This window comes from Acipenser ruthenus, chromosome 1 (genome assembly GCF_902713425.1).
Source record: "Acipenser ruthenus chromosome 1, fAciRut3.2 maternal haplotype, whole genome shotgun sequence".
Classification (NCBI taxonomy): domain Eukaryota; kingdom Metazoa; phylum Chordata; class Actinopteri; order Acipenseriformes; family Acipenseridae; genus Acipenser; species Acipenser ruthenus.
In genome coordinates, this window is record NC_081189.1 from 88,444,847 (window position 1) to 88,468,153 (window position 23,307).

A 23,307-nucleotide genomic window follows, 5' to 3' on the forward strand; every position below is an offset into this window, starting at 1 on the left:
AATCTGAGGTTATGCAAGTCTTTGTTTCTCTTTAACCGTCACCTCTATGCAAAATGAAATGTGCTTTCAGAACAAATCCTGAATTGACCAGTAAATGTGAATTCCTTCTCCCAACTGCTGCTTGTGTACCAGGCAGTGCTGTGTCGTGTCTGTTTTTACAGATAATGTAGCTCTGCGGGCTAGACAAGGTGAAGGGATATAGGATTAAGCTCTTTTGTGCTCTAGTGACACTTGTTTGGGACTTCCTGAGGCAGCCATGTTTACTCTGAGGAAATCAGAAAACGAGCAGTTGTGTGTCTTTCAAGCTGGATCAGGTGGCTTTGTGCTAGAATTCAAGTAATAGATCCACTGATAAGAGCTCCCTCAGAGAACAGCACAGAACACATTGAGTGAATACTTCACTAATTTGGCAACAGAAGAGTGGTCAATAAAACCTGGGACCGTTAGTTTAAGTCAAGACTAAACACGCACTTTTATAAAATGGCCTTAGTGGGTTTTAATGTAACTTTAAAACTGGTGCTTTTGTATTATGTGTAGACTGTTATTTAACTATGTTATTTAAATGGTCTGATTGTGGCAGCTGTATGTGTAAAATGCTATACAAATGTATTGTGGTTTGTTCTTTTTTTATGCTATGTACTGTACAGTGCTTTGCGATACTTTCGTATAAATATACAATAAAGAAAGAAGGAAAGAAATAACTACTGTAATAAATGTCTGATTCCTTTATTGGCAATTATATATTCTTGAAACAGTACAGTATGCAAAGCTGCACGTCCCTTTTTATTCCAAATCACAGCAAAGACAGCTTAGCATATGGTTTTAAAAGAAATGTACCACCGATGACAAGGAAACACATCATTAAATGATTTTTACTGTGAGGTAAATACTCCATAACTGGGTTTCAACAGCCCTCTTTTCACTGAAGGTTTCTAGCAGGAGCATTGCAAGCCTGATTCCCACACACACTGTAAAGAACACTTCAGAATGCTGATGGAATAGCAAGTAGCTGTTATTAATGTGCTGGTTTCAGTGGGTCTTCAATGTAAACGTAATGTTTCTGTCAAGTTTCTTATTTAACTGAACAACACAGTTTCTTGGAGAACTCTGAACACTTGGAACAGCAGAAAACATGTAGGGCTTATCATTTAATTATCGGTTTGAAATCTCTTAATTGCATAACTTTTATTTGTTGCCTTGTTACTGCCCCAGCCCCCCTCCATAGTGACTGCTACAAGGCTACCACTGTGGCACAAAGAGTCTCTAAAACAAACTGCCTTTAATATTCACTGCACGCGAATGCTGATTAACAGTGGAATACAACTGCAGAATAGGGAGCAGAATGTGTGTATGTCAATATCCAGCCTTCTTGATTTTTAGCTGAAAGCTAAGCCTAACACATTTTAGGAAGTTCATGACTCATTTGTTTTTATCTTGTAACCTATTTAGTGCCCTAGTAAGACTGACAGACTGCAGACTAAAGTCCACTATTGTGTTCAGTGCTGTCGGTGTACTGTGATTTATGTAGGATTAACAGTACTGGAAGATATGGTACAGACAGGGCTATAAGCTTCACTGTAGGTCTTCCTTAATACTGCTCTGCCATTGTAATTATTAAGCAGCCATGATACACTTCCCATACCAAAGAAAAGTGCCCTTCAATGAGATAGCTCCAAGCCTTGGGGTTTCCAAGCTCAATGTCAGCCTGTGACCACCACTTCTCCCCCTCTCATAGTTGATAGGGCTGGCAGCAATGGACTTCACTCTGAAACTGGTTATGAGACTGAAAAGCTTCATCTCATACCCTTTCCATTTCTATTGCTGACCACTTAAACTGTATTTGTTTCTGATAGGTCAACCACCGTAACCATTCTGAAACTAATTAACATTTGATATAACTCAGTATTCTCTTACCAAAAAAGTAATGCACTGGTCTACTTTACCAACAACACTGGCAGACACTTAACAGTGTTGGCTAACAAGTCTACAGTATAACCTATTGTAAAGTCTCAGCCAACAATATGTGATTGTTCTATAGTGCCATCCAAAAAATGTGGACAACACTATTCGTGAACAGATCTAACCCTGTGCAGTCGTGAATTGAAAAGGCCATTTATTTTAAAGTTGTTATAGTTTGGAAAACCCTGAACATTAATGCTACCAATAAAATGGTCCAAAAAGAGGAAGATCTAGCAATGTAAAGTAACTGAGTGGTCTGTATTGAGTTTGTTGTATTTTTTAGTGGTTAATCATTTTCTCTACTGGCTAACAGTAGAGAAAACTGTCATGAACAGCCAATCATAAGACCTGGAGGAAGGGCGGTCCGTTTAGCCACGGATTCCCAGAGGTGTAATTTTCCCTAATAACTAAATGGTTCGGGGTGTTTTGTTTTTCCTCTCCTGAGTGCTAACGGACATGGACTTTAACGGACTTGCATTAAGATAGCAAGCATAGGTGCGCCAAATGGCTTTTTCTTGTTCTAGAATTTCTTATGATCCTCTGCTATTCCTAATATACATTAATGATTTAGATTCTGGTATGGTAAGCAAACTTGTTAAATTTGCAGATGACATAAAAAATAGGAGGAGTGGCAAACACTGTTGTAGCAGCAAAGGTCATTCAAAATGATCGAGACAGCATTCAGAACTGGGCAGACACATGGCAAATGACATTTAATAGAGAAAAGTGTAAGGTACTGCACCACAGGCAATAAAAATGAGCATTATAAATATCATATGGGAGATACTGAAATAGAAGAAGGAATCTATGAAAAAAAACTAGGAGTTTATGTTGACTCAGAAATGTCTTCATCTAGACAATGTGGGGAAGCTATAAAAAAGTCCAACAAGATGCTCGGATATATTGTGAAAAGTGTTGAATTTAAATCAAGGGAAGTAATGTTAAAACTTTACAATGCATTAGTAAGACCTCATCTAGAATATTGTGTTCAGTTTTGGTTACCTCGTTACAAAAAGGATATTGCTGCTCTAGAAAGAGTGCAAAGAAGAGCGACCAGAATTATCCCGGGTTTAAAAGGCATTTCATATGCAGACAGGCTAAAAGAATTTAATCTATTCAGTATTGAACAATGAAAACTACGCGGTGATCTGATTCAAGCATTCAAAATTCTAAAAGGTATTGGCAATGTCGACCCAGGGGACTTTTTCGACACAGAATTGTGAGGGTCTGGAACCAACTCCCCTGTAATATTGTTGAGGCTGACACCCTGGGATCCTTCAAGAAGCTGCTTGATGAGATTCTGGGATCAATAAGCTACTAACAACCAAATGAGCAAGATGGGCTGAATGGCTTCCTCTCATTTGTAAACTTTCTTATGTTCTTATGTTCTTATGTTCAGAACAGTTAAGGCAGCTGCAGGACATGGGTAAAAAAACAGCCACAGTAGAAAGCGATTTGAAAAAGGCTCAGGTCGCCAAGAGTTATGGAACGTATTGGAAGAGAAGAAGGACAGACAGGTAATGAAAGAACTGAGGGGAGTGAAGAAAAAGACACAGGTAAAGCAAGACTGGTACAGATAGGGATAAAACTGAACAAAACTGAGATATGTGCCCGGGAATATTTTATTAAAAATATGGTCTTATTAAAGTGTTAAGTGTTAAATTGTGAAATTGTTTTTATTTTTTTAAATAATTTTAAGTATTATTTTTTACCAATGTCGTCATTACAGATACACATTAATAAAACAATCAAATAGGTCTTGAGGTTGTTATTGTTATATTTTAGGTTGTTTTCTGGGGTCAAAAAGCCACTCAGAAGAGATAATGGCTTAAGGAAACAGTGAGAGATGGAGAGAGAATTCACTATATTAGTGCACTGACCCCTGAAGACCTGACAACTTGGGTGTTATTCCCAGCCTGTGCGCTTGTACTGATAACAACATGCCCTCTATTGCAAAAAACTTTGAACTATAGAGGCCAATAACAACTATTCATCGCACACCAGTCAGTACATTTCCTTCCAGTGGCTGCTTTCTACAGCTTACATACGGCCAAACAACAGGTGCACAGATTCAGTAGGTTTTCCTGTTTCAGCCCAACCCTAAAACCAGCACAGAGTTTATTCAACCAAGTCAACAGCAGTATAACAGTAAAATCAGTCAAAACAAGGTAAACCTGTCCTTATAGGATCAGCTATTTCAGTAAGCTACTACTGGGACATATTTAAAACACCCCCAGCCCTACAGTAGGAAACTAAAAACAATTTTTTTTCCAGATTATTTATTTATTTATTTTTTACATTTATAAATAGGGCTTCTGTTTTTCTGTTTTTATTTTTGGGTGCTTATTTTAAGCTATTTTTGAGTTTTATGTAAATCTTTTTTTTTTTTCAGTGCTTTTGCTTTTTATAGGCTATGAAATTACTGTTTTCGGTTAAAGTCTTTTCACACCAAGCGCGTCATGTCAAAGAAGTCAATCAATCTGAAGCCCTGTCACTGAACTCAAATTTTCCCTTAAAGTGCATAATTATATGTTTGTGTCTTTCAGCACTAAGTACTGTAATTTAAATAAAATACTATCTCATGAAAATGAAATAATACAGTTCTGTGTCTTTAGCAGAAAAAAAACAAATACAAATGGGAATGTTATGATTTAGTGTACATACATTGGTTAGTCTACCATTTCGAGTCTGTACAGCTGTCTTTCTTGACTGTAAGTCTTCACTGTTGAAAGTTAAGTGCCTTCCAATTTGACACACAGACATACACGCACAACAATGACTTGATTTTTAGATAATTAATTATAAAACTGTTTGAAAACTTGCTTTCTACCTGCTTAACCGGCTGTTGAAATTCTGAACACAGAACAGTTACTGTAAACTCCCAGTTGTGATCTTCATATACATACCGGTACATCGCATGCTTGCGCCCACTTACATTATATTTCTTTAAATCTTGTTTCACATAATGCAGTGTACCCAAGTAGTCTGTTGAAAATACATACTCCAAAACTAAATATCGCTAAACAAAATACTGCAAAGTGTAGATAAACAAGGGGTTTATCTGTTTTCTTGTCTTTTTTTCTGAGCTTTCTGATCCCCATTTCTTGGACAGATATACATATATGCTGTATTGGTTAAATAAGTACGTTTACACTGGACGCACACAGAGAAGTAGGAACACAGTCTATTTCAGACACCGTCTGTTTTGCGAGCTGCAGCCGGTGTGAAAGCCTCTGTACAGTATTCTAAAATCTTATGCTGGATGCTGGATGCTGGATGCGACACTCTTTGTGCGATAGGTACAAGTCAGGGACATTACCCAGCTGTACTGGGAAAGGTTGTTTTTTGTAGTAGTAGTTTTTTTTTATGGGAAAGGGGTGAAGTCAACATGAATTGAGAAACCATTTCCAGTGTTTTTCGGTGTTTACTAGCTATACACCGATGTCATTTTTTTTGTATCGAAGGCGTTTTATCGTTTTTTATCGGATAAAACCAAAAATCAGAAGCCCTACTTATAAACCATGTTATAGCAGGGGTTTCTTGGTGATCAATGGTAGCAAAGTTTACAAAATGTCAGGGTTGCTGCCCAGCTAATTAATTCCTCATCTGAAAATTTCTAATAGCATTCTCCCGTCTCGGGCGTCTCTATGCAATCGCCTTCATTAATACACGCAGAGAACAGGGAAGGTGCAATCCACCACTGAAATATGAAAATGAGTTGGACTAATTGGGTTCCCATCTGTGCTCCAACATAATACTTAATAGTAATTAATTATTTATAATGACAAATACAATGAAAAATCTAATTAGTGTGTGTTACTATATTTGGTATATGCAGCCAAGTACTTCTTGGTGTTAAGGTCGCTGTTGGATACTAATTCTCTCTAAACCAGGATTTTTGGACCATATTAAAAACAAACTAATTTATACAGTTAACCTCCTATGCTATCAATGCATCTGATATAGTTTGTATGGCTGCACTGACTCAGGAGCGGCGAAGACGAACACACTCTGTCCGTCCGTTTCTTTTCACTCTGCAGGCCTGCCATACAGCCAACCCAGAGCTACAGAGTTGGAGGACAACACAGCTCTGGTAAGCTTACAGGCAAGCTTGAAGGCACCTGGCCAGACTACAGGGGTCGCTGGTGCACAGTGAGCTGAGGACACCCTGGCCGTTAAATGGCTCAGTCAATTATGCGCTGCCCCCCCCTGGGAGCTCTCGTCCACGGTTGGCAGTGGAATAGCCTGGACTCGAACTGGTGACCTCCTGGTTATAGGACGCATCCTGCACTCCACGTGGAGCGACTTCACCAGATGCACCACTCGGAAGCCCTCACACTGCCTTTTGAAGCAGCATTCTGTTGCCGATCAGTGACAGTAAGAGGATGGATTTGCCAGAAAGTATTTGAAGTAGTTTGCCACATTGGACTAAAAAGACAACACATCAATATTCTTATTAAATGTGTATTCTGGGAACGCATTACTGTATCTGGAACACTGCGTTCCCTTATGCATGCATACAAAATTGAAATAAAGAGTCAGACTTGCATTAGTCAGTCTATGTTGTTTCTGCTAGTGCAGTACCCAGTTCTGTGGGTGATTCGTTTTTCTATAGCTTCTTTCACACTGGTGCTCCTACCCGGGTCCTGACCCGGGTTCTGGCTACCGGGGTCACAATCCTGCGTAATGTGAAACCACGTACCTGGGTCGTGGGGCGACGCGCTTTAAAGCATGTCAAACGAGACTAAATGCACGATGGGTGTTCGTAAGCGGTCGAAGTAACACGCAGCCACGCCTGCGTGAAGGTTTCACTTCAGGAAGGAATGTCTGTTTATTCTGTTTAGCCGTTTCTGTTGATTGAGACACACCGTGAGCCATATTGCAGCAGGGACGAAAAAACATTTGCTTTAATCAACATCTGAAGCATGGATGGAAGCATCCATAACAAGCACGCCATCTTGAAAGCCTGAACAGATGAAAGGGTGGTCATGTGAACGTTGCTGCTTCCAGGGCATTGTGTACTTGCTTCTGTCACCCAGGTCAACCCTGCTTCTTCAAAAAGCAGTGTGAAATCGTGAAAGGGGCTTATGGCTAACCCACTAGCTAGCGTTTACCATTATATGGTATACTGTATCAATTATTTATGTTTTTTGGGTTTTTTTTTTTTAGCTTTTTTGACTTGTTGCAAAGGAATATGGTGTTTGTCATTGCCTAGTATTAAATAATAAAGCATAATAGTGTTAATAGATGAAGCCTGTAGAAAACAATAGTCTGTAGGATATGAGACAATATAGAAAGCAGCTTTTGTTTTTAATAATTGAGAAACACAACAGAAATATGTCATAAACTATAGCCAGCAACACCACTTTAAACCATATTCTATCGTCCTCAGAAGTGTCACGCGCGAGGTGTGACGTGTATGGTGAAGATATATTGCATCTGCTAATTGTGAATTCAAACAAGCGACGGTCCAAAATACTGCTTGCTCAAAAATGCTTCCTCAACAATTGTAAAACATTTCATGCAAATTCGGATTAAACAAATGAACAACAAAAACACACACTAACAAAAAAACAGATACAACACAACATAAGCGGGTTTGTGGGCAATAACCACAGCCTACTGAAATTAAATAACTGTCGGATGATAACCACAGAAAGGCTAAACCAGCAGAGGCTAAAGTGGTACAATGAGTTATTAAGCATCGGGCAGTTTATAAATAATCGGCGGTTTGGCGTTTATTTTCATTCAGAATAATGGCGGAAATGTAATCATAAGGATGCATTTACTGCAACTATCTGCTATGGAATGTCATCTGAAGGGTACACCAGCAGTTTTTTTTTTTTCTTTTTTTTTTTTCTGTGATGATGTTAGCGACAAGAAACAATGAGAAACCACCTCTCTATCTGTCCTCGAGACCGTAAACTTATATTTTACATTCAGATTTTTTTGCGAAATACCTTAACATGTATGACCAACAACTTACATTTATAATCCCTCTGTTAGTATCAGTATTATTATTATTATTATTATTATTATTATTATTATTATTATTATTATTATTATTATTATTATTGGTACAATAGCAGCGGTACAGTAATATGTCGTCCTATATGGTAAAGAAACATGTAATATAAAGTACGGGTTTCCTTTCGCTTGGAAAACATGCCAGTGTATCACCACATCCCAAGGCAACCATTCTTACATTGTTTTACACTGTCGTAAAATTTGTTACAGAACTCAAGATGAAGATATGGAAAATGTGCAACAAAATAAGCTATAAATAGGTATAATAATAATAATAATAATAATAATAATAATAATAATAATAATAATAATAATAACACAACTCATTATCCAACCAGATAAGTATCCGTTTTTGTGACCATGGAATAATATGGCACATACTGTATGTGACGGGTATCTAGTATCATGTCAAGGTACAAGATCAAAGTGAAACAGATCTAGTAATGCCTGCTGCATATTCTGCATATAGCAACCAAAACAAGCACAGCAAGTACGGCGGTGTATTTTGACAAACCTGAGTAGCTTTGTGGAATTGTTTCTTCAGTCCTGCGACAGACATTGCTTCGCTCTGGTTCTGTATAATTCTTATTTTTTCTGTGTGTTGCGGTGCGAGGATTCCCTCTTTCCGATGCCTTTAGCTTACTACTAGGATCTCCTGACACACGCCTCTCTAATGCTGTGAGCAGGTTACATCGAAATGTCACTCAATGCTCACACTGCCCTGACGTCACGCTCCTCCATACCTTGCCTCTTAAAGGACCGTATTCCTTCGAATTTAAGACACCCATGAATCTAAGACGTAGCTCAAATTTCCAATCCTCAATTTGAGTATAAAATAAAACATCAAATGAATATGCATTTACAAAGAAACAACCTCAACAACACATGTTTTCTCCCAATTTGTGTGATATTGCTTGGCATGTCGAAAAATACGGCGCTGATCAGCAGCTTGTTACAAACTTCCCTTTGAATTCCTCGGTAATAGTCGAAATAGTATCTGATTTTTTATTATTATTATTATTATTATTATTATTATTATTATTATTATTATTATTATTATTATTATTATTATTATTATTATTCGAATACAGTACTATACTTTCAAAGAATACATGTAAAGTATGAGCCACGACCTGGAATATTGGTGTCTTTTTTCTGTGTATCATTTGAGAATTGAGTAAAATGGAAACCCATCCAACGCTAGTTTTACTGCACCTACAGTTGATGAGAATAAGTGAATGCGACAATTAAAAATGAAATCAACTATTTGCTAAGTTTTTAGCAATGCTTTCTTTCTAGTTTATTCTTGTGTATTTTCACTTTTTTTGACAAATACATATAACTGTACTCTAACAACGTGGGACGTGGGTCTTGGGGGTGGGGGGTGGGTTCTGTGTGAACCCACCACAGAAACATCCTAGATGCATTCCTTGCATCTAGGATGTTTCGCTGCATTCCATGAGCAGACAGGATGCGACATAGACCAAAGTGCTATAGACTTGGGTGCAGTTCCGCTAGGATGTTCATTTGTGAGTGGTGCTGAAACTGAGCAAGCAGGATCCTCAATGTTACTCTCCAGGGTGCTGAACCAGCCAAATACAGTACATCAAAACCATTTTAAGACATTGCATGTAGGGGGGTCAATTTTTTTACTTTCAGTATTCAAAACAACTGTGGATCTAAATACTGCCACTGAGATAATTAAAATGTGTGTCCAAAGGTTATACAAATCATTTAAAAAGGACTGCGTTACTTAGATCTACCACCATTTTTATCAATTTTGTTTGTGTGTCAGATGAAGTCACATAAAAAAATTGATATATTTTCTTCCATTGATCTTGATTTCAATAAGCTTACAAAAGACATTTAAATAATTTAAAGATCGGAAATACACATTGCACAGTACATAGAATTTTGGGAGGGGGTATTTTTTTGCATATTTCTCAGAAAGAGAGAGGACAACAGCTGGTAACTAAAAGTGTGCTCAGGGCAAACTTTGAAGCATGTGTCAGTGTCTCTCAGCCACATCATTTTGTTGGAATAAAGGCCTCCATAAACTAGGTTTCAGCATTTGCTCAGAAGAGATGCATATTACTTCAGTTACCAATAGGCCTACTTGGAAGCATCAATTTAATATTTTGTAAAAAAAATAAATAAATAAATAAAAAATAAAAAGATGAACAGAACCATATTAACAATATAATGAGCGATAGCAAAAAGAAAACAAGTAAAAAGGAAAACAGCTGTGGATTACCTGCAAAATGACTCCCCACTTACTACCAGAAAGTAATTATCTGTCTCATTAATTCATTATGCTAATGGATTAGCCCTCAGGATGGTGGTGACCTTTTGTGACCTGCAATTTGCAATTAATTAATACATCATTTATGTAATAACTGTCTTTGTCAAAAAGCTATTCAGGGTGCAAAGATCAGGCCTTGATAGTAAACACTAATATGTCTATTCAATTTATCCAAACAGAAACAGATCTTTTTAATGTTTAAATAAAACGTTTTTCAATGGATCAAAACAACTACTTTTTTATTTGGGATTTACAAAAAATAATGTGTTAATGCCTCAGTGAAATAATTCTATAAATTATATAAATCTGTGCACTTTATTTGTTATATAGGTCTCAAATGTCCAATTTTGAAAGAAACACGTCATAGTAAAAATGCAGTTAATTTTAAAACATGACACATGGTATTACACTGGGTTGAAGAAATCTCTTACAAGAGCATGACTTGTTTGGTCATTTCACCTGGAGGATGAAAATGTCTCCACCCCTTCACCTCCTTCAAAGAGCTCTTTAGTGACAACCAACCAGCTGGCATGCATTCAGTCAGTAACAAGCTTTGACCCAGAAGACACTGCTGCAGTGAAATGGCCCTATAAGATATCCTGACAAAGCAGCACAGATAGACAGAGACAGCTAAATATTAAAAAGCACCCCTTTAAGCAGGTAAGAAATGAAATGTTTCTAAAAAAAACGTACATGGCACTAAGTATCTCTTTAATACCCCTTTGTAAAATGAATTGGGCCAACCAAGTGCTCTAATTAAAATAACATTTAAAAACCCAGATACACATTCCACCATGACCTCACTGGCTGGCTCCCATGACCTAATTTCAATTTCTTAACCATTTACAATGGTGTTAATATTGCTGCAGACATAATACGTTCGTATTATATATAGATATACGGTTTCATATGGGCAAAAAAGTTTACATCCTCATTTTTCCTTTCCATTACCAAGCTAGAACATTGAATTTACTCTTTTATTAATGAAAAATATCTACCAGCATTCAGAGCTCTGTGAATAATCACCATTCTATATCCCTTACAAAAGCCTAACTGGGAGAATTTGCATGGTAATTTTGCTGTACCATGCTTTCCCCATGATTATGAAATGGTAGGCATTTGCGGAACTTCACTTTGGATTTTATCAGTCACTTCACTAGTTGGATGACTTGTGAAAAAAAAAAAAAATACAGGGTGTAACAGGGGTGTTCTGTTACTGTGTGGGTATCGACTGAGAAACGAGAGACACAGAGGTTGACGCTGAAAACGCAGCTCAGGCGTCCAGGTTTTATGGACAGGTTATAGGCAGGTGCAGTGGTAGGTGGCCACCACTAGGGTACCAGCAATAGTAGCCCTGTGCGCAGGGACATATACACAAGTGTACATTAAAAAATGATACATACAAAAATGATCAAATAAAACACAGCTTCAAAAACAACTAGAAAATAGAAGTTGGCCTTCAGGCAGCTGAGCGCTACCTCCACTAAAAGAAGGAACCTTCTCCCTGACACACAATTACATAAACTGGGGTGGGATTAAAAGACACTAAATTAAATCCCTTTGCTAAATACCAAGGATCCCGGTTAAATAGACAGTGGTCCTTGGTTGTGCTCACGACCCTGGTTAAACACACAGTCGTTGCGTATTTGGTTCAAACACAAGGCATCTTTTTCTATTTCTCATGAGTGATACATCATAAATACATTTATTTTCTGACTTTAGCAGTATTGCAGGTAAGATGTAAAAAAAAACATAAATAAGACAGTGTTGGTTAATCCTTGGAGACTATGTTAGATTCCTCAGCTTCAAAATGCAGCAGATTCTAGCTGGTGCCCAGCTTGCATGCCCTGATTCTGTACTGAGTATTTTCTCAGAAGCTCAATATTTTCTGCTCTGACAGAATACATGATATGCCCTTTCTTATCTAGAGGGACTCATGATTAATTAGGCATTCACCTGCCCTAGAAAGAATTAAGGCTCAAGATCAAGACAAAAGGCCCTATTTACAAAGCTTAAACTTTTGTTTCGTTTGGTTTTAATGTTGTAACGTGATTTTGGTTATGGAAGGTAGTATTCCAGTAAAATAAATGGATAAATAAAAATGATTAGAAAATAAATAAATAAAATAAAATAAATGGGTTTAGAAAATCTACTGTATAACAAATAGTATTTGTGTGGTACAACATTAATAAGTACTTTTATTTTAGACTACTGTTTCATTTTTCTATAATTTGTATACTGCCTATGCTAGCTGCAGTGCGTCCAGTGCTGCTGAGTAATAAAATACTCTTTTCCATGCTCCACAAGTAGTAGCTTGATATAAAGCAGTCTGAGTTTTCTTTTTCATTTTTAGTGTGTTATGCAAGCTGCTATTGTCAAAATATCATAGAGCTACAGTCTAAATCTGTAAACACATTTACTTTCAATAAAACATCCTGAAAAAGTACCCACAGCCTCCGGATATCTATAAACGTAAAACCACCCTTTTACAATGGGTTAAATAAAGCTTGATATTCATAAAAAGTACATCTATTTAAGTTAAATACATGTGACATCTATTAGACCTTACTATTGTTCTGCTGTGTTCCTAAAATAACTTCCAATACCTTTCTGGAATTATAAACAACTTTGTATAAAAGCCTAGACACACTAAGTCATTTCAATGGGATAGATGGCTTGCTATCTGCTTATGCTGGATCACAGTCAAGGAATCGCAAGTAATCTGAGGAGAAATACTATGTAGTCGAGTGCAATATTGGCAGCAGGGGATACCAGGAGCCACGAGAGTGTCTGAAATTACCTGCAACACAGAAATAGTCTGCTGTTATCTGCCAAGTCCTGCACATTTGAAGACTATTGGCAGCTCTGTAGTACCTAGTTCAAAACGAGGGACTACATTGTAAGGCTCGGATGGTGTAGGAATACATGAACCAGCCTGGGAGCGCACTGTCACTTTAATAAGTGGGAGGAATCCCCCGCTAAATGAGTCCCTGTTTATGTTTTGTAATTGGGCTGTTTTCATGTCACTAGGCTGAGCATGCTGTGTGGTAACTGTAGGGACTGTGGGCAGGGATTGGGTTGGATACCTGTCTGTCAGTGATGATTAGCGGTAGGCCGGATCATTCATTAATACTGGAGGAGTGGCTGTGGGGATAGGTTCCAGCACTGCACCCTAGCATCTAAAGCAGGGAAAGTTAGGACCATTACTGCCCCACACTGTATTAGTGCTTCATTGCAAATGCTAAATAATCAAAGCATTATTATTGACCATTGCCTGTTTCACTTGTGTTACAAATGCCTCTTGACTAAGTAACTGTCCCTGGCTCATTACAATGCATTGTAAAAATAAAAATGATTGGGGATATTAGGAGAACACTGCAGCTCTGGCACAAAGAGTGGAAGAACTCGACAGTGAGGAATTTAAGACCATGAAACACAAGAAATTATGGAAAAGTTTAAACACTGCTAAAGACCAAGAAATTCCAACTGCCATGCAATCTTTTACAAATATGCTTAAATCAACTGCTCAAAGCATATTTCATGAGTAAATAGCACTAGTATGTTTTAAGCAACAAAAGGTCTAGTGAATCCTGAGAGGTGCAAGGAAGCTTATTTTAGAGATATGAATCAAATTGAAAAGTCAAGAATTTCTTTGTCCTCTGAATACAGTGTAAAGAAACAAGTTATATAAAACAAAATATACTGTGACCATTTACTTTTTACACCAGCTTTGTTACTGATTTTCTGTAGCATATTATAGTAGAAAGGTTTATTCACTAATAAAACAGTTTACTCCTTACAGAACAAAAAAAAAAATCCAATGTGTTCAAGAAGAAATTTCATTTTCTGTTTCGAAAACCATTGTATGTTTAAAACAGGAATTTTTCTTCTGAACCTGAGGCCATGCTCCAAACACAATAATCGATAATACAGACGCTGTAATGTTATTTGATTTTCCCATCATATTCTGTTCAGTTTAGTCCCATGAGCTGGCCATTGGTTTATGGAAAGAAAGTGGACATTGGAATCCCCCACACATGTAGGTGGAGGCACATGTCATAGATAGGTCTTCATTCAAATAGCCCATAGTAAGTTTTGCAGGCTTGTTTGTCCTAATTGTATTTGAATAACTATACACTCTCTATAACTGCTGATTTCAGCCATAGTGTGAAAGGCATTTTTGGTGTGGAACAATTTTACTGCAGTAACTTTATGAGAGACATGACTAGGCATGGAGGCATGATGTGTGCAGCACTGCATTGCAGGTAAAAAACTGCCTCAGGATTTCGCCTGCCAGCCACTCTAACAAGAAACGAGATATCCCAAGACACTAGATTCAAGCTGAAAAAAAGGAACTTGCACACAAACATTAACACACAAACTCAACAAAGCAAAATGTAGGCCATGATGTTCAACAAAATAAGCCACACAACCAGAAGTACATCTTGCAGACAAGCAATAAACAAAATGCATATAGCACAAATTACCCTGTCTTTATAAAATTCTCAGAATCTGAATTTAATTTATAGCTGAGCTCAGTTCTACCAAATTATATTATGTTCCAGAACTACTAAAAATTGTTAAAATGTTACATGTTTTTATTAGTAGTAGTATTATATTAAATTAAATAGAGAGCTATTTTTGAAAGTTCAGGTCTGTGTCAGTTTCATCTGAAGGAGAGACAGACCTTTTGAAAGTACAGGTTGGTGTCAGTTTCATTCAGTGGTTGGAGGTTGAACTGTGCGAAGGCAAATCATAGGATATACAGACTCGGAATCCCTACATAAGTAAGTGGGGAAGACAATTCCACTATCATATAATAAAGTGATGAAGTCCATTCAGTCACTGAGAAATATGTCAGGGCTACATGAATTTATGTGGAAATGTTAAGACAGTGGGCTCTATTTTAATACTGCCACCTTTAAGTGTATAAACCTTATAAAATTATCCTGGCAGAATACAAAAAGCTGATATTTGTAGTTACAGTATGACAGCGCTGTGATTATATTTGTGTTTCTCTGTACAGGGGCCTAAGTATTCTGTAATTGTCTGTTTTTAAAGATAAGGGCAGAGACATGTTAATAAATGTTTTACGATCTTGTGAAAGTGCCATGCAAATAGGCTTGTGGTGGGGAAAACAAATTGCATTACAAGCTAAATGTAGTTTGTGTTCTATTGCTGCCACCTTGTGGAAAAAGTGTGAAAGGGCTTTTAAACAAATATTTTCCTCTACTTTCTGTGGTGTCATCACACCTGTAAAGTTGAACTGTACATTTTTAGATATACTGGGATGCGATTATAATCAGTGTATTAACCCTGAAGAAAAAACCATTAGCATGCCCGGGTATTAGCAGTAAGCCAGCACATATTGGATAGTGGTCCTATTATAATAGCACTTCATATACTATAGATGTGGTACTAAAGGCACTGTAAAGGTTACACTTCAGTACTAGTTCATACAATTGTGATTACATTGATATGTCAAAGTATGAAAATGCTATCACTGTGGTACACTTCCAATGGCTCATATAGTTGCACTTGCCCCTTAGAACTGAACACCCATTTACATTGCATATCCACTAAATTGACTGCATTGATTTTAGATGATAAAAACAACAATGTTGGGGACATGCATACAAAGTCTATACTACAGTGACACTTGCTTTCCAAGTATCCTGTAACCATGGTGTAAACATTGTTACCTGTACAAAGTACACTGGAATTACTGTTTGTAACAGAAAATTGGCAAATTGCTATGTCTCTATGTTTAGTGTACAAACAAAAACATTCAACAACTTTAAATAAATATACAGACAAGGCATTTTTTTATATTTGAATTGAGCACCACCTTGTGGTAAGTAAATGCAAAACCTCAGAGCAAACACTCGACCTGTGGTATTGCATTGTTACAGTAGTGTTAAATTATAGTGATGTATCATCTGCTTGGTTAGATGTAGTTTACAATATTACAGAAATATTTGCAGGTTGATGTTACACGATGATCCGGTGTTAAAACACCCCACATGACCCCTGACTGGAGTCAAAGTTAAAAATCAAAGACTCGACAGCAAAAGAAAAAATTGACTTGCGCTGCTGTAACGTTTTCACTAAACAGGAACCGGGAAAAAGCCAACATCTCTCTAAAAATTGTCAACACAATATATACAGTATGCTAAAAAAAAATACCATACACTCTTTTTGCAATTTGCATACTATTGTTTTTTTTATCTGTTTATTATACCATATTTTTTATTTATTTATTTATTTATTTTACAAATTTAGAGTGCACAATTATTTCACCCACAAATTTCTCCCCAATTTACAATTCCCAGTTAGATTGCCTCAGCGCAGAAATTCCCCACACAGCTCAAGAGAACTGAAGGTCAGTGGGCGTCCTCCGATCCTACAACCAAGCCAATTACCTCTTTACACCCAGGGACTCGACAACACATGTCAGCGAGCTACCGGCTTCTGGAGGACAAAGGTCAGGGCATCAGGTGTTCATCTGAGCACACCAGGTGTCTGGCTAGTAGGGTCCACTCAAGTGATATGATGAGAAACAGTCCCTGCCAGGTTTACCTCACAAACCCACACTACCAAAGCCAACGTGACTAGCTCTGTAATCCCCAGCAAAGACCAATGCCTGTACACTAACCTGCACTCCCCTGGAGGTATGACACTCTGCACTACACCCCTCATAATATGTATTCTTAATTTGTATACTTGGCAAGTTTAATAAGATCAGCAGCTCTGAGCAAGCCTCATTAAGCTGGAAATCCTGTAATCATGACAGAATTAAAATGACCCCCCAATTGAAAATTCTAAATTAATTTACTGAAATAGATTATTTCTTATTTACATAATATTTTGTCAGATGTACAATAAACAGTTCTTATAAAATATGTGATACATACGGATTTATCAATAACAACACATTTATGATTCATACTCCCACTTTATTATCTTTTCTTAATCTTAATCAGCAATGACATAGCCTATTTGTAAGCCATGTACATAAGAGATAACATTTCAAATCAAAAGACATTGGGCTAGATTCACCAGGCAAAGAAGCGGCTTGTTACAAATTTAGCAAATAATAAACATGCTGTACATTGGGGCCCTTGGAATAATTCACTTAATTTCTTATTTAAAGTTTTACCAGTTTGCTTTCTATCTGGGAAAAATCAGCACTGGGATAAATGTTTGGTGAATTTAGCAAATCGAAATTGAATAGTAAACTTAAAGAAAGCAACACTGCGTCTGCCATATATATATATATATATACACTTCCTCATTCGCAGAATGTTCACCATGGGTTCCACGGGAAAGCCTCTTGGCACTTGAGATGTGTCAAGTGTGGAAACTGAGGTCATCTGTCACAAAAGTGCTTACAGCCTTTAAAATCGCCTGGTCATCTGTCACAAAACTGCTTACAGCCTTTAAAATCGCCTGGTCATCTGTCACAGTTTCATAGGACGGCATTCTCTATCCTCACATTTATGAATCTACTCAAACATGCAAATGTTCCGGCATCTCTAATTGGTCCCATAGATACTTCAAGCACAAGCTTTGTTTGTGGTGTGCCTCATGTTTGTCCTGGGGTCTGGTTTGCAATTGTGTTTTCAGTAAATGTTATGCTAACAAAACTCCTTTGTTGTTTGCTCATTATATTTTACCAGCTTATCTAAGCTGTGCTACATTTCCAGGGGTAATTCGTTTCATGTTGCGCTATATTATATAGATATATACAGTATATATACAGTATATATCTATATATATATATATATAGATATATACAGTATATATATATATATAGATATATATATATATAGATATATATATATATAGATATATATATATATATATATATATATATATATATATATATATATATATATAGAAGCACGAACCAGGTTAAGACAAAATATTAAAAGACTGAAGTGCACAATAAAAGTGTAGAAAACATATACATAAAATGACACAGTGCTCTCTATTTATTTTGCTACCTGACTTATTACATTATTATTATTATTATTATTTGTTTATTTGTTTATTTAGCAGACATCTTCATTCAAGGTAACTTACATAGACATATACAAAAAAAATGCAATATTGAAAACAGTGAATTAGTGAAGGGCCCATACATAGGAAAGTACATGTATAGGACTTTTACACTTTGTCAACATGGCCTAACGGTGATATATATATATAGTTTTGAAAGAGGGAGTTATATATAGGTTTGCTAATAAAGGCCATTCGGATCAAAAACACAGTATTTAGCACACGTTTCAAATATTTAGTATGTGTTGTAATTCTAATTATTACACATACTAATTTGGCCAATCAGATCACTGAAAATTAAATAAGAGCCAGTTAATTTAAGGAAAATAGTATGTGTAAAATTATCCAATTAAAAGTCGCCTTACATTTAAAATTGATTTAAAAAAAAAAAAAAAGTCTGGGTAATTTGTTAATACATAATCTGTCGCGTATCCAAAAGGCAGATACATTAATCCTGTTTTAAATACCATTATACACAGCTGTAACAATTACGTTATTCACACAATTATTGTTTTGAGATTTAGTTTTTATTAGGGAGCTCCCGTAAATCCCTTATTTAGAAAGATACAGTTCTTTGTTCTTGATGTCATCCCGAAGGTGATTGTCTACTCTTGTAATTACGCTGTGAATACAAAGTCATTACAAGTGACTGCGTCAGCATGACTAGGTACTACTGTAAAATGACCAGCTCCTATGTAAAAAATGCGTAGTTAGGGGCTCCCGAGTGGCGCATCCAGTAAAAGCACTCGCTAGAGTGCAGGATGCGCTCTATAGCCTGGACGTTGCCGGTTCGAGTCCAGGCTATTCCACAGCCGACCATGGACGGGAGCTCCAGGGGGCGGCGCTCAATTGGCCGAGCGTCGTCCGGGGGAGGGAGGGTTAGGTCGGCCAGGGTGTCGGGGTCTCGGCTCACCGCTCACCGCGCACCAGCGACCCCTGTAGTCTGGCCGGGCGCCTGCGGGCTTGCCTGTAAGTTGCCCAGAGCTGCGTTGTCCTCCGACGCTGTAGCTCTGAGGCGGCTGCATGGTGAGTCTGCAGAGTGTAAAGAAGCGGGCAGCTGACGGCACACGCTTCGGAGGACAGCGTGTGTTCATCTTCGCCCCTCCCGAGTCAGCGCAGAGGTGGTAGCGGTGAGCTGAGCCTAAAAAATAATTGGGCATTTCAAATTGGGGAGAAAATAATAAAAACTAATTGGCAACGACTAAATTAAAAAAAAAAAAAAAAAAAATGCGTAGTTCATTTACATTTATTTAGAACACATACTATTTTATGTATTCTGATTGGTCCAAATCAATACATGTACTACATGGATGTTTTTGACACAGATTGCCTTCCATAGTTTAAAGGAGGTATAATTGCAGTGTACAAAAATGAAAAGGTGTTTTTGGATGTACACAAAAGGTTTAAATCTCGTTTAGCTTCATGGCACTCTCTCCCAGCTTTGGTGCGTGATGCTCCCTTTAAATCAACTCTCAAGACCCACCTATTCTCTTGGTTTTCATTCCAACTGAGTTCTCAATTACTTAATTGAACGCTTAATTGAACTATTCAATTTGCTTAATTAGACCTTTTTAATAGTTTTCAGCTTTTAAACAGTTGTAGATTTCAAGTTAACTATACAATTGTATAAGTAACTTGACATCTGCAACTTTTTAGGAGCTGAGAACAAAACTGTGCCCTGCTACCTGCGTAGCTAAAAGATTCAGCGAAGAGGACAGAGCGGACAGGCGCTGTTGTGGATCCTATACCGAGGACTGAAGACTTTGTTGCAGCTGTTTATTGATTCTATCGAGAATTTAAAGCTTTGTTGCCAAGTTTGATCCAACGTGGGATTGAAGACTTCGTTGCTGAGAGCTTTTTGTACTGGACACTTCAACAGATTGATTTTCCAAAACAACGGACCAAAAGTCTAAGCTCTAAGGAACTGTTGAGTATAATTCCAGTTGCATTTTCCTTTCATGGAACTAAATTAATTAATTGTAACACATTCACATAGAATTTAACTGTTAATTATTTAGTTTGCACACTTTGCGTGTGAATTAACTTTTTGTGAACCTTGATGAAGTAACTATAAGTAATCTACCTCATATGAAGCATTTCTTTACAAGTAAACTTGCCATATACTTAATCTATATACCATTACTAAGCTTAATGTGATATATTCTAAGATTGTCTGCATCATTTCAGTTAGGCTGGGTGCGTGCATGTGTTTGTGAGCAAGGTACTAGCTATGAGGAGACAGGCGGTGTCATATTTCAATTGAGAGTTTGTGACATGTGATTGGTGCTTAGAGACTAAGAGATTTACTTTCTGTTTTCTGAGTTCTGTTTAATATTTGTGTACTTAATAAAATACTACTATTGATTAAACATTCCTTGTGTCTAGCATGTGTATGTGTGTTCATAGTAAATCCTTGATATTTGTAACAAGTCAATTCAATATTATTAATAAGAGAACTAATCAACCCAGATAAACATTAAATGATCAATTATTGAATTGTTCCTACATTAATTGGTGACCCCGACGAGATAAGATTGATTTAGCACAGTAAGTGCCGGGTTTATGTTACACACACAAATAATTAAACTTGTAGTAGTTGTTTTTCCCTTCCAATTGCGTATAACAAATGGGGTTGGAATCAAAAACCAGAGTGCTGTAAGTAGTTGCTTTTCCCTTCTAACAGCGTTGTTAGAACAGAAAATCACAGCAGTAATCTTTACGCAAACCACATTTATCAAATATTGATTGCCGCAGTGTTGTTTGGTTTCTTGTGTGTTTGAGGAGAAAGCATGCTAAGCTTAGAGACTAAACAGCAGCCGAAATTCATGATCTGAATAATGAGGTGAATGGTGGTTTGATCAGTGTGAAGACTGCATTAAAACATAGAACTGAAGAGTTGCAACATGAGAGGATGATGGTAATGTGGGATAGAACTAAGGCCAATGCTGTGGAGGCTGAGTTTACAGCACTGCCTCCTCGAAACCTACAGCTAGCACCACTGGTTTTCAATATCCCAGAGATACCCACAATACACACACAGAGGAGCCTGAGTTGTCACTGCTATCTCCACGAGACCAGCACCCGAATACACCTGGCTTTTCGAACACGAGAGACACATACAGAACAGTTAGAGTCAGTGTTGAATGTAGTTTATGATGGTCCCCTATAGCCCTCGATTTCAATACGACCGGAGTCCATGGACCTGATAGAAAAGCAGCTCAAGCAGACACCCCCCTCCTTTAAAAAAAAAAAAAAAATGTCTCCAGTATCCGTAGCTGACATGACTGACGGCAGCTTCAAGAATTGGGGTTAGCAGTCAGAGGGTGCTCTTATTTGGAAATAGAGGGCAGAGTGACTTACTTCCTGATACAGAATCTAAGTGCTAGGGAAATATGGCTTCCCCCACACACGGACATAGGCATGGTAGGCATGGTAGTGGGTGAGTCATTTTATGATTTTGAATTGACCCTTCCCATGGTGGGACGTTGTCCTGAAAGGGGGGATGAGAAGGTTAGTTATACTAAACCCCGTAAATGGATTCAAGTACAGTATATTAGCAAGAATGAGTCAAAGCCAGGTCCTGTTCTCTCCCCCATAGAACATGATGCCGTGATGACTCTTGCATCCATAGAGCAGGAAGCAACTAACTAACTCAGCCTCACAGACAGCTGAAGAGTTAAATACCCTCTCAGAGTTAAAGCAGGACTCAGGCACTGAAGAATTGGTGCCATATTCCGAGTTCAAGGAACACATAGGCGAACTGAGGCATGTGTTGACACAAGAAATTGTACAGGCCTTGCAAGAGCATTTAGCATACAGTTTAGCAAGTGCCGTCCCAATATATGTGGATACGAGGGCTAGAGAAGTCGCCTTTTTGGTTAATTTGCCGGTGGTGGAATCCGTGAATGTCTATCGATTGAAAGCTGTCTTGAACATTGGGTTCAGGCAGGGTGATATGCATGTGCTGTTAGTCACACCACCCGTGGTTGCGTATTAAGATAGCAGTCCTAATCTCTATCTGGTGTCTAACTTAGAAATGTGCAACATTCACTGTCTCTGCCCTAACAAACCATTTATTAGGGATACAGCTCAGATATTGTGCCAATGGGGGTGATTGCCCACATTGGAGATTTAGCCCTTTATTACTTGGAGACTGATTTTCACAAGGCAGAAGTTGAAATATTAGATGTCTTTAGAGGACACGAGTTTCAAATGGATCCTGCTATAGAGCAGCTCCTGAATCAAAAGGAGCTCCAACCAGTGGAAATTACCGTCACTCCAACTGACCTTCACGTCTCAGATTTGAGACTGGGACCCCGAGACAACTTAGTTATCCATAGGACAGAGTTTGGAGTTATATTCACTCTGATCATATTGTCTGGGTTAGTGACTGCCTTGGTCATAAGAATGGGGTTCATTTTCCAAAAATACCTGGTGGTAAGGAGAGCCATGGATGTGATATTTCTGGTTTTGCCTCTAGTTGATGTTAATTGGAGATCCAAGACAATTAATTTAATGAAAAAGGAAAAGTATGAGAGTAATGAACAGGAAGGGAATAGTTATCCTGCATTTGTAGCAGGTCAGAGTGAAAATACTGAGGCAACAGTGTAAAGGAAAAAGTCACGGTAAGAAGCATGAAAGCAGATATATACCAAGGTGTGCTATCTTTCTATTTTTCTTCTATATTTCTATCCTTTTAGGATATATATATATATATATATATATATATATATATATATATATATATATATATATATATATATATATATATAACCTTAGTGTGTTATACACATACTGTTAGGGTTAGGATCTATATAGCAAATGCTAAGAAATTCATCAAGTTTCATTGAAAAGGGTTAATGTGATTTGACTGTGTTACAATAAAAGTCCATGTGGGGTTTATGTTGTCGTTCCTGAACTTCAGAAATAAGTTCCCAAACGAAAGGGGGGATGATTTG

The 23,307-nt window shown here is 37.5% G+C and overlaps 1 protein-coding gene across 2 annotated transcripts in view; it reads right to left on the reverse strand.

The window, feature by feature from the left end:
• Positions 1-8,674, reverse strand: part of LOC117421486 (endophilin-A1-like) — a 77,010-nt gene extending 68,336 nt beyond the window's left edge. Inside the window, exon 1 of one of the 2 annotated variants that reach the window (XM_034035959.3) lies at positions 8,501-8,674. In XM_034035959.3, the coding sequence (XP_033891850.1) occupies positions 8,501-8,545 (45 nt within the window). In that variant the 5' untranslated portion in view covers positions 8,546-8,674. The remainder of the gene's footprint in view (positions 1-8,500) is intronic. The other variant, XM_034035957.3, reaches the window with a different exon arrangement.
• Between the last annotated feature and the right edge of the window lie 14,633 nt (positions 8,675-23,307).